Source organism: Mustela nivalis (assembly GCF_964662115.1).
Source record: "Mustela nivalis genome assembly, chromosome: 11".
Taxonomy (NCBI): domain Eukaryota; kingdom Metazoa; phylum Chordata; class Mammalia; order Carnivora; family Mustelidae; genus Mustela; species Mustela nivalis.
This window is the reverse complement of record NC_139030.1, coordinates 22266033-22278783: the sequence shown is the minus strand read 5'-3', so window position 1 is coordinate 22278783 and position 12751 is coordinate 22266033. Positions and strand designations below refer to the sequence as shown.

General features: G+C 39.1%; 1 protein-coding gene across 2 annotated transcripts in view; it reads right to left on the bottom strand.

Moving 5' to 3' along the window:
- Positions 1–12751, bottom strand: part of THSD7B (thrombospondin type 1 domain containing 7B) — an 824611-nt gene that overhangs the window by 459577 nt on the left and 352283 nt on the right. For both annotated transcript variants that reach the window (XM_082689340.1, XM_082689339.1), the window contains exon 7: positions 6007–6204. In XM_082689340.1, coding sequence (XP_082545466.1) covers positions 6007–6204 — 198 coding nt within the window. The remainder of the gene's footprint in view (positions 1–6006; positions 6205–12751) is intronic.

Sequence of the window (12751 nt, the reverse complement as noted above, 5' to 3'; positions counted from 1 at the left end):
AAAAGGGGTTCTAGTTAGAACTCTGGCAATTCACAAAATATTCCAATAAATAACTTATCTGAATGGTGTTTGATCTTCTCAAACTGATCCAAAGGACATTTCTTGAAAATTAAAGATAAAAATGAATAAATAAAACAAAATTTTCATTCCACTCATAGAATGAAATATACTAGAAAAATTTTAATCAGCTTCAGTTAAATGATTGTTTTAACATGCTCTCTACCAATTAAAGTCTTCCTATGAGTACTTACAAGCACATGCTTATAAGAATATACCATTTTATCCAAGATTAAATATCACATTTTCGGATTGTTCAAGGTTAATGGTACAAGGCAAGAAGTCACAAGAAAAATACCTCTGAAATGAAAAGCAAAGTAACCCTAATGATGGGAAATCTGTCCTCAAGCTTTCTCTGCAAATATGTACACCACTTAAGAAAAATATCTGCATGGATAAAATCTAAGGCAACTGAAAAATAAGTATCCCTGTGTGCAAAGGGGCATTCTTGTAACACTGGAGAACCCTAGTTCCATGTACCTGTCAACACATAAACTTTATTCATCTCAATGTAGTCTACTCTGCATTACAACAACATAGGTATTTGCTTTTACTAAGTACAGAATGTACAATGGACTACCTCTGAATAAAGACATTTGCTGAAATATACACTCTTTTTTTTTTTTCCCTCAACATAACCTAGCCAGCAAATTATGGAGCAAAGCAGGTGGTGAGTACCACGATCTGACTGCCCCAATAAACAGCCTGGTGTTCATCTGATGGTCTCACAGTGTCATCTGTCCACTTTGCATTATGGATACTTGAAAGATAATGAATAGGGGTGACTTTGAAGCACTAGTAATTTGCTATTCACTGCCCTGGCTTTATGGGAATTTTCCCAGCCTGCTCTGGGAAGATGTTATATAATGGTAAACTTTCATTAACTGCCAATGAAACGTGGCAACAATGAACTAGTTTGAGAAACAAAGTTAAGACACAGTGAATTCACTTGGTAATCTAAAGGAGGAATGGCTTGGGTATGAGGTCAGCATCACACTCCATTTACCTTCAAATGCCCTCTTCGACATGGAGGAAACCTGCTTGTCAATGAAACAAGAAAAACCTATGTATATTCTATACTCAGTAGACTTCTATTGACCCAGACTAATGATAAGATGTTGTTCAGAGGAAAGAAATCAAAGCTCACTGACCACTCCAAGTGTTAGAAAGCAGATTCCAAATCAGAATCCTCATTCATGTAATCTGTTATACAATTTTCTTCCTAAAAATGAGTATTACTAACCCATTGTTTGCTACAATCACAAGCCAGGTGAGACACAGGAACTTTCATAAGACTGGACAGTATCATTAATAAATCAAAGTAGAGAATGAGTCAAATCATACCTCCTGCACAGAGAGCTGTAAAAATTCATAAATGATTATTTGGATCTTTTAACTATAATTCTTAAATCCAAAAGGTTTTTCATATCTCAAATTGCTATTTCCATTACTTACTGGTTTCAATGTGACAGAGATTCTGTATTTTCAAAATTTTAAATCAAATTTTAAATTTAAACGTAAATTTAAAACAAAATTTTAAATCATTTTAATATTGTTTATTTAAATTAAATTGTTGATTTAAATTAATTATTTAAATAATTAAGCTAATCATTTCGACTTCTGGGAAAGAGAAATATGTCTGACTAGCAGCACAAATCCCCAAGAAGACACTGTTAAGAGTCTTCCAGAATCCTGATCATGGCTATGTGGAAATCTATTGGCTTGAATGGGATGTAGATATTCTGCAGGAATGCTGAGTGATTTATATACATACCTACATACATACATACATACATGTCTGCGTGTGTATGTGTGTATATATATATAACATGTTATTACATATCTATATAAAATTAAGTAAGTGACCCTTGCAAATTAGCAGGCTTCTATCCGGATTGAGTTTTCATTTTTATTTTCTTCAACCAAAATGAAGATATTTCTTTTCATCTTACCCATTTAACTCTAAATAAATTCTGAAATAAAGGGCATATAAAACAATTAATAAATTCAGGGTGATTAAAAGAAAACTGTCAAATGTTATAAGAAAAAAAATCACAGATGAGTTATTAAATATATATTAAACAGTATTAAAAATATTAAATATATTTCAACCTTTTTCTTTCTCTCTAAGCATTTAAATGAGTGTCAACAGTTCTGTCAACTCCCTTAGGTATGGAAAGACTATGATAATATGTGGAGAATCAAAGAGGAGCACTTTGCTAAACTTCTATCATAAATCATCCAGAACTTCACAGAAGCTGAACTGCAAAATGTGTAACCAGACTATATTTTCAATTTCTCACTAGACAAAAGACTGCTTCAGCTACCAGGAAGCCAGCATGTTCTCATAAGCATGACATGGCTGATACCCACAAATGATTAGGGAGCCATTCAGGTATGTAAAAATCATAAAGACTTCATGGGACTGATATGAACCAGTAGTAATTTCTATTTGTCCCCCAAAGAAATTGAGAGTGTAGGTCAATGTTGAAAATGTGTCCTTTCACAGGAATAAGAAAAGAAAAAAAAAAAACCTCCTAAGGTGCTCTACAATGGTAAAGTTGATACCTCCAAAAAAAGAAGGCTACATCCATTTTCAGTGGGTGTGGAGGAAGGAGAGGCAGTTTCCCCACACCATACCACAGAACCCTCCAACAAAAGCTGGGTGTCCTAATATTCAACTCAGTCCTGATACTACCTAGAAGTAGCATCTAATTCCACAGGTAAAAGGCTCAGTCCTAGAAGTCTGCCCTCTACTTCAGAGTCCAACTGCAAGCCCAGGTAAGTGTAAGGGCCTATTTAGCCAGAGCAATTCCATCTGGCTAAACAGTGATTTTTTTGTTTATGCAGTAAAACTTAAACTGACCCTGCCCTCCACTCAGGGAACATACTTAAAAGCAAGTCCAGGAAACTAGTCACAGGTAACAAAGCCCAAATACAAGGGCAGGTCAGGCCAGGTGGAGACAGCCAATCAGTGGGGCTCCATACTGCCTCCCTAGCTACCAATGAGTGTGGGCCCTGCCTTTTGGGCACCTTTCGGATGCCAGTTCTGACCAAGGTGATAGGCTAGTTCAAATATCTACTATAGGGTAAATTGTAATTCAATTTGTCATTCGTGTGTGACCTAGCACGACTATGCAACTTTCTCTGTGTGTTATAATCTCATCTGCCACCTGTGTGTGGCCAGGCTCAACCACATGGCCTTTGACCTTTAAAAGTTAGTTGGCAAAGCAGGGAAGTGTTACCTCTTTGTAAGAGATGGCCCCGACCGGTCAGTTTGATTCACAATGCGTGGCGCGAAATAAAGCTTTGCTTGACCTTCGCTTTCTATGTGTCTCGCTCCTTTGATCACGGACCCATTATTGGGGGACCTAACAGTGAGCTAGGCTTCTAACCAGCCAGCTATAAATTAGAGGTTCCAACAACCCTCTCCAAATCAGGATGCCAATCACAAGTCCAGCCTAAACCATTAAAATGGTTACCTGCACTTTAGACCAATGGGCTATAAATCAGAGGTTGCCACAATCCCCTCCTTGGGCTTGATTAATTGGCCAGAAAGGCTGCCAGAATTAAGGAAACCTGTTTTACATACTAGATGATCAATTTACTGTGAAAGGATCTAACTCAGGAACAGCCTTATGGAAGAGGATGGGAAAAGGGCATGGGGTTTCTACCCACCATGCTCTCCAAATCTCCACGTGTTCACCAACCTGGAAGCCCTCCAGGCCCGGAATCCTTTTGGGTTTTTATGGAGGCTTCTTTACATCTGTATGATTGATTAAATCACTGGTCATTGGTGTTGGATTTAATCTCCAGCCCTTCTCCCTCCCTGGGATTGAAAGTTCCAAACCACCTTCCATTTGGTTAGTTCCTCTGGCAACCGACCAGCTCAATCCTTAGGTGTTTTTCACAAATCACCTCATTACCATAAACCCTGTTGTGGGGGAAGCCAGCTTGTTATGAATAACAACACACCCATTCCTCTTTTTTTTTTTTTGAGTCACAACATACCCATGTCACCTTTTTAGAAGGGATTTCAGCAACTGAGGGCAAGAGACTAAATATAACCAAAGATGCTCCCATTGCTCTTATAGCTCAGAAAGTTTCAAGAGTTTTAGCAGCTCTGTGCCAGAAATGGGAAGAATATTTATTTCTAATTATAGATCACAATGTAACACTCTGCAATACCATAGAAGGCACAGAACAAATTGTGAAAAACTCCTCAGCCCTATAGACATAATATATCATGACAAGCCTCTAATACCTGCTGTGAGATGACAAAGCTTGACAGTCATTTGTCATTGAGACTCAACCAATGATCTTCTCATTTCCACCGTGGGAGGTTGGGAGGAAGAAGTAGTGTGGTTTTTCTAATACTCATTATTATCTTCATATTATGTAAGAATGCTCTTTGCACAATTCCCCCAGGGCAACAGTAATAAATGTGCATTATAAGTAAAATAAGCTTATAGCTTATTTTGAATGGTTATGTGCCAGACATTTCACTAATCACTTTTATATAACCAATTTAGCTCTCACAATCTGAGAGTGAGAGGCAGGTTTTATTACCCCCATTTCAAACTGAGGGAAAGGATGACTCCACAAGTTAATTAATTTTCCTGAGATCATCTAGCAGGTGAGTAGCAGATTTGAAACTCCCACCTGGCTGACTTCAGACTTCAGGCTCAAACCTCTATACTAATCTTCCTGAATTCAAAGGAAAGTAGTACAAAAGTGATCTTATTTGCCTCTGTTAATAAATTATACATATATTACCACAATTCAAAAATTATTTGGTAATACTCAAAGCCACAGTCAGTTGTAACTACTCAGTCAAAAAGGATGTAGCTTTGTATAATGTGTTGTTGACCTCTATTTAATTAAACAAATACCTTTCATGAGATAACCGATTATATTGCTTCATAATGTGTGTATCTGCCCAATTAAGCCAGTGGTTAAAAAAAAGTAAGAAGATCAGATAAAAAGAAGGAGAAAATAAAGAAGAGGGAGGAAGGAAAGAAAGGAAGAAAGTGACGGAGGAAAAGGCATGGAGCCAGTGAAAGAAAGAGAAAAAAGGGTACAGGAAGGAGGGAAAAAAGGAAACCATTGCTGAATGCCAGTCCCATCTGGAAGCAAATAGCCACTCTGAATCCACCTTGTAATTTCTTGTAGTCTATGGATTACTTCACTTCATAAACCAAAACATTCCATTCCACATACCAAGAGCATTATACATGGCATTAATAGACACACTTGATATTCTTCCAAAAGACTGATTATTTTTTCTAAATTGTAAGATAAAGGTTTAAAAATGTCACTTTTCTCATTTCCGTGTGACTTACATATTTTCTAAATCACCCTTCATTTCAAACAACCCATTGTAGGAGAAGCTTGGCAATTAAGGAAAGATACCATCTTCAATAGTTTTGTAAATCTTGACAATTTATATGTAAAAATGGATCCTTAGAAATGTCAGTATTATGTCTCGAACTGATTCTGGTCGAATGTTAGATAAATGAAAAGATTTAGTATTTTTTTTTCTTTAACTTGGGAAGAATTGCAGCCCTGAAACCTTTACAAGGTATAGTATTTGTTAATAATATATAAAAGCATGTTACGTATCGACCTCAAAAAAAGGCAAATAAAACTTGTTTTGTATTGATAAGCTGACGACTACTCAGAGGAATTCTCTATGCTCTGTCTTGATAAATTGAAAACTGCAGAGAAATCTCTAGGTTCACTGTATAGCATTCGGGCATAATCATACAAATTTCTTTTGGAGTGTGGCCTAATAAGTCAAGGCAGCTTACCTTGCAGCAATGTGGCATCTGACTTACATGTAAATACTTACATTTAAGTGTTTCTCTCCCTCAGGAGAAGGACCTGTTAGACAGCAGTGACATCACAGGGCAGATATCACTTAGCAACCCATGTTTTTTTGCCTCATACCTCGGTCATTCTGGCAGACGGCCTTCAGGATGCGATGCCCCAGGCCACATTTTCCATGATCCGGGATACAGATCCCTTCAGACACCAGCCACCGGTAACACATTGGATCCTCGCAAGGAACCGACTCCACCAAATGAGGGCAGTGGCCTGCAGGCCCTGTGGATTCCATGAGGACATGGCGCCGTCTCAGTCTAAACCCTGAAAAGGAAAAAACAAGAGGTCACAGGATTCCATTTTTATCCAACAGAAGAAAAACAGCAGCAGATAGAAAAGGATGGAACCTCTATTTCGTCCTCTAAAACGTGTATTATTTTAAGGTGTTTTCTTTTAGGGGAAATGGAGGGGCGATATGAAAAGAAAGGGAAAGAAAATGGGCAAGAACTAGAGTAGAAAATCTGTCCTCCAAGACTTAACAACCTTGAAGACGCCACACATAACCAAACCAAGTAGTAAGTAGCTTGTGCCCAATGGCCTCCATAAACCAGCAGAAGTGAAGGAAGACTCCCAGAAATAGCCTCAACAGAGATAAACCCACATTTTTTTTTTTCTGTTGTTTTTGGCATTGTGGAAAAAATTCACAGCTTCATGCCCTGATATTTCCCTGGATTCCTTCCCTGAGATTTCCAGGTCAGTCTGCTCTGTGAAGACAGTACTTCTTTGGGCTGCATTCCCCATCTTGGCTCGACATGGGTCCCTGGTCTATATTATTCAGTTTAAAAAAATGTAATGTGGGACTAAGGCCCAGCGTCTCACTATACTAAGGATGTAAACAGGTCTTACATGCTAGGAGCTTACAGAGTCACAAACTCAGTGTTGCAAGAGTCAAGCATGTACAAATTGAGGGAAATGAGTCAACCATACAGCTGTGGGAGTGCTGAAGTGTGGGGCGAAGTGGAGGACGTGTGCTTCTTCTGAAGCAGCTTCCGTGGACTGTCGCCATGAGGGAATGTGGACCCTCTGTTAACTAAGCTCCTAATCTGTGTCCAAGAAGACAGAAATCTAAGGTGTGTTTTGTTTTTATAAGACAGCACTCCATGTTTAACTAACTTATCTTTTTAAAAAACAAAGTGGCCTAAATTTTTTTAAAAAGTGACTGAGAACTAGATACAACCCCTTTAGTCTGTGAGTTTTCCATCTCTGGCCCTTATGACATATCACCTCTGAAGGTGATGCCTGCGTGGATCTCCTATTTTACTTCCCCTCTCTAACCCACCAAATTCTGTTGACCAGTTTAATTGCTTTAGTTCCTTTTATTTTTAACGAAACTGATCTTCTTGGGTGATAACATTTTATGGAATTATTCACTTATTCCTCTGGGTAAGTTCAAAGAGAGAGAGACTAACAGACAGGCTGTGATAAGAAAATGGAGTGTGTGAGAACACCGAATTCTCAGCATGAGATTTAGATACCCCCTACTACCCTTCCCACAAGAGGCTGGGAGAAGGACAAGTTAGGGAACATGAGAGTTCACAAAGCCAGGTATATCTTTCTCCCAGACTTCCCAAAGCCATGCCTACTTTCCCACCAATGGGAATGAAATGAAAAGATTACAAAGCTCCAGGCATAGCTGGGGAAAGACTCTCCTGTAAAACCACACAGCCAAGGAGGTTTGAACTAATGGACTCATGGTTCTAGGCCACAAGAGGGAGCCGAGCTTCTTCAGAATATTATAGGGCTGGACAAGAATTTCGGATAAACAGTCTCAAGTGCTTTTTTGGTTTTTTTGGTCCAGAGTTAACCTATGAACTAACTAACTCTCTCTCTCTCTCTTAAGAAAGGAAGAAACAAAGAGGGAGAAAATAGGGGGAGAGCTAGAGGGAGAGAGAATCTTTGCAGGTTCCACACCCAGCACAGAGCCAGACGGGGAGCTCAATCTCACAACCCTGAGATCATGACCTGAGCCAAAATCCAGAGTGGGACACTTAACCAACTGAGCCACCCAGGTGCCTCTGAGCTCCTTTTAAAAGATTCTTCAGTTCTTACGTAGATGATCAGCCACATGGGGGAAGGCATCATTCAGCCAATCAGAGATTACATGCATGGATCATGGCATTGCAAATATTATGGTCAGGGACGATTAAAATAAAAGATGGCTTCTGCCATACTTCATACCTACAAGTCTGTATCATCAATTAGTTACAACAAAATCTGCAGACGTGTTCAGCTCTCCTCCTGAGAGAAGGAAGAGACACAGGAAACATAAAGGTTTCCAATTGCACTCAATGGCCATCAGACTACAATGAGCTCCAAGGGCTCACTGCCATGCAATTTGGATGACCTCTATTCTTAATGTAATGTCCATATGCTGCTTACTGACGGTCTTATGTTTGTCCTTGTTTAGTTTATCTGTTTGAGCAACACATAGCACGTGTCTCCATGATTGATAAGGTTTGACAACTGTCTCAGAAACTTAGTCTTCTTTACTGAGGATCCGGGTGTCCCGGTACCTAGAGCTTCATGTCATTGAGGTGTATATGCAGTTTCCCTCTACAAATCAAGTTGCATCCATCTCACCGTAAATCTACAGACTACATCTCTTTAGTCAATAAATTCTTCCAGTCTTTCATTTGTGCTGCCCTTATCTTGACTGTAACTAGGATCAAATCACAGCACAAGCTCAGCATAAAACAAAAACCTTGGAGTCTCTTGTTAGTGCTTAACTTTAATCACACATCCATGTTCATGCCTGCAATTGACATCAGGCTTCCCCCAGGTGCTTCTGTTCTGAAAGATACACGACTGCCAAGTCCACAGTGGCTGGGGCCAGCCAACCACTTACCTTCACTTACCGAGTTCCATATTAATCAGATCGTATCATTCAGTAAACATTAACTGCCATATGTAGATCCCTGTAATGTACTGTGGGAAGCCACAGGAGGAACAGAAAACATAAATCTATTCTTCACAGAGCATATAGTCCAACAAGGGGAAAAGGCACATGCATTAATTAAATATCTACCCTTTCCCAAGATGGTGCCAGCCACTTTACTTATATTAACCCAAATTAATAAATCTTACAAAACTATTTTGCAGGTTGCTATTCTCATTTTATGCATGTGAAAACCAAGATCAGACGAGACATCATTACTGCTCCCGAGGCACATTATTGATTAAATGGATATGTGTGAAATTCAATGGAGGATTTTTTCAGATATCACCTCTTCATAAGAAAGAACTCCAGTCAGCTCTTGTGTGTGACATGTTCTAGCCCGATTCATGTAGTGAATCTGCAGGGACTATGCACCATTTCCTTCAAATGAAAGTGGACAGATTAGATAGTGGAATTTAAGGCATGAGGCAGCAAGAAGGAGTTCTAATAATCATTTAATGACTACAGATTCAATCCACTTTTAATGAAACTGGTATTTGCAGGGTTTTTTTTTTTCTTTTATGAACCCAAAGTTTAGTATATATTCTACTGGCTTACTATATATTCTATTGAATTCTAGAATAGAGTGAATTGTGGGTTGGAGAGGAAAAGGGGAAGAAACACACAAATAACAGTAGATGAGCCAAAGTTGTTGTTTTTTTTTGTTTTTTTTTTTTTTTTTTTACATGAAGCCAAGGGAAAATTCAAGGAGACATGGGAGGTAAGTATAGGTCTGATGACTGTACTTCTCCAGGTGCAAATGGCCCAAAAGTGTCCACGTAAGCTTCTGTGAAGTTGTTCATGGCCAATACTGTCTCCACACTACCACCACCGGAACAGGCTTGAAGCAGCAACTAGCACGCTGACCAAGGACAAGAGAAGCTTATGCCATCTTAGGTATCTATTTGCTCCTTATCTCTGGCAGCCTTGGACATGGGGTAACAACTTTAAACCAAAGACCCTGAGCACATTGACTCCAACTCTTTAGAAATCAGCCACCCTTCCCATAATTTTAGCATTTTACAGTATCATTATTAGTTCGCATCCACCTGTGAATATAGAAAAAAGAAAAGCAATGAAAATCACAAGGGCAATTGTGATTATGAGAACTCTCAATACTTAGAATGAGAAGTAGGCATGAAAGCCCCCACTCCCCACCATCCCACTCCTAACAGAGACATAGAAAAAAAAGGGGGGAGGTAGAAAAAACTATCTCTTAGCATACACATTTTCTGTAACAAGGCAAAATAATTTTATAGACTTCTCATTATAAGTGGATCTATGTAGCAGGCAAGGATGAAAAATGGAAATTTTTCCCCACTGTTGTTATATAAGATCATGCAGTATTTCCTTGCTTTGGCGTGTTATCTAAATTGATTTGTTTCAGAGCATAAAAGACTGTCTTTGTAAAAACAGTCATGGGTTCTCACTTTCTAGATGTCTTTTTTTGTGGGGATTTTAAAACTTTGGATATATGACGGGGTAATATCATATTGCGGACATTAAGGAACCCCTGAAGTCCTACCACATAAGCAGTTACCTATTGTGGCACTGTATCAGGAAGCGTCCATCAAATTGTTCTTTAAAACAACTTCTGTGGGGACGCCTGGGTGGCTCAGTGGGTTAAAACCTCTGCCTTTGGCTCAGGTCATGATCCCAGGGTCCTGGGATGGAGCCCCACATTAGGCTCCCTGCTGAGCAGGGAGCCTGCTTCCTCCTCTCTCTGCCTGTCTCCCTGCCTACTTGTGATCTCCGTCTGCAAATAAATAAAATAAAAATCCTTTAAAATAAAAAAAATAAATAAAATAAAAAATAAAAAAAAAACTTTTGTGGACAAGGATGTCTTTCTGGTATATGTCTGAAAGGGACAAAGATGTCATATAAATGTATGTCTCTGTATTAGAATTTTTTTAAAAAATGTATTATACCTATGTATAGAGTTCACCCATCAGCAATTTTTTCAGGTTATTTCTCTTTCATATGCCTCTAATTATAACTCCCTGGGAGTATATCAAAGGTAAAGCAATGAATGATAAAACCTGATCCAATTTAAATTCCTCTGAAAGGCATTCTAGCTTCACTTGACAAGTACCGACCTGCTGAGTACTATTCCTCTTGTCTGCCTATCACAGACCTGGTGGAAAGTGTGAAGACTAGGGACCATGGCTGATATGTTAATATACTCTGAATGGCTGACAGCCACAAAGCTTACAGGATTCCCAAACTGAAGGGTACCTGCCTTAGAAAAACGGCCATCTTAAGATCATCTCAAGAGTAACTAATTTCTTCTGTAAGGCAATATAACATTAACTGCTTTTCCATCCTTTTCTACTATTTTTTTTTTTAATTGAAACAAAACGAACATACCAAAGCAGTAACACAGCGGGGAAAAGACTAGTGAAGAAAAAGAAGTAATTATCTCCAACTTTACACATTCATTTTCTTGTTATTATTTGCTGGTATTTCCCTCAAATCCTCTAAAATATATAATAGAGTATAAAATAACAAAGAATGTGTATGTGTGTGTATATATCTATCCATCCTAGATTTTTGCTACAGGTTCACTGCAATTCTTTGGGCAGGGAATTCAAATGTGAAGCTAAACAGTCCAGTTTACATCCCAGAGTTTTGTGATGTTTAATGCATTAGCTTGTGTGTTCTGGCCTCTGTGGAATTCTGAATTACCTTTAGTTTGTGCCAGTCAGTGACTCTGGTAGGACCATGGGACAGACTGAGATTGAGAAGATCCCAGACCTCTCGCTCACAAGTCAGTAGATATAACAAGAAGATTGCTTACCATCATTGTAACATGCTTAGACTCCTTGTAGGCACAGAATCATTTCCCTAGAGGGGAAATTCCATTCTTTATCTTTCCCAGGAGGGATTAGTAGCAGGTGGTCCTGGCAGATTTTAGCAAGACGCTAAAAATCAAAATTGTGTCTGCTCTAGGGAAGCATTTATAAAATGTCAAACTCCCAGACCTGAATAATAATCATTGCCGTATACAGGCTCTTCTGTCTGTGATTACTTAGTGCCTAGGGCAGGTCATTTAGCCTAAGTATGGGCCCTACAGACCAGAGACTGGTTCTCATCAATCCCAACGTGACCCTACACTCTTCAGGTGGCTGAGGAGATGCTATGACCTTCAAGTGAGAAGTTCTATTGTCTCCACACTTTCCTTGAGCTCCAAAGGCTGAACCTCTCTTGGAAAAACTAACTAAGGCAAAAAAAAAAAAAACACATTCCAATTATTCAAGCTATTCTTGGAACACCTTTCCTTTCTCACACAACTGTAGTCTACTTTCCCTCTCGTCCCAAAGGTGACAGGCTGGAGCTAAGAAAAATCCCATGCTGCAAGCCTAATCTCCTATAGTGGCTCAGTTATTGGCTCTCAAGACTTTTGGGTCTCACTGGCCAATGGGGAGCATGTGAGTAGAGCACTTCTCGGCTAAGCTTAACAGTGGACTTCTGCCTCGATCCAAGTTTCCTTAGGCTATGTAGGGAATCACTAAGGAAGCCCAGTGTTTAAAAGAACACTAGACTAGGGAGACAGGAACCCAGGTTCTTGGCTCTGGCTGGGCCTTTATTAAATCCCTGTGGGATTTAGGACAAATGGGTTCACTTCTCTACACTTTAATTTTGAAATATTATGAAATGTCACATCCTTACTGAGCCTAAATGCTGATATGAAGTTGGGCAGTATATTAGTATCTTAGGGATGCCAAAAGAACACACTGGGTGATGTAAAAGAGCAGAATTTGTCTCACAGTTCTGGAGGCTAGAAGCCCAAAAAAGTGTCAGTAGAGCCATATTCCCTCTGAATGTTCCAGGGAAAGACTTCTCCCATGTCTCTCCCTAGCTTCTGGTGATTGCTGG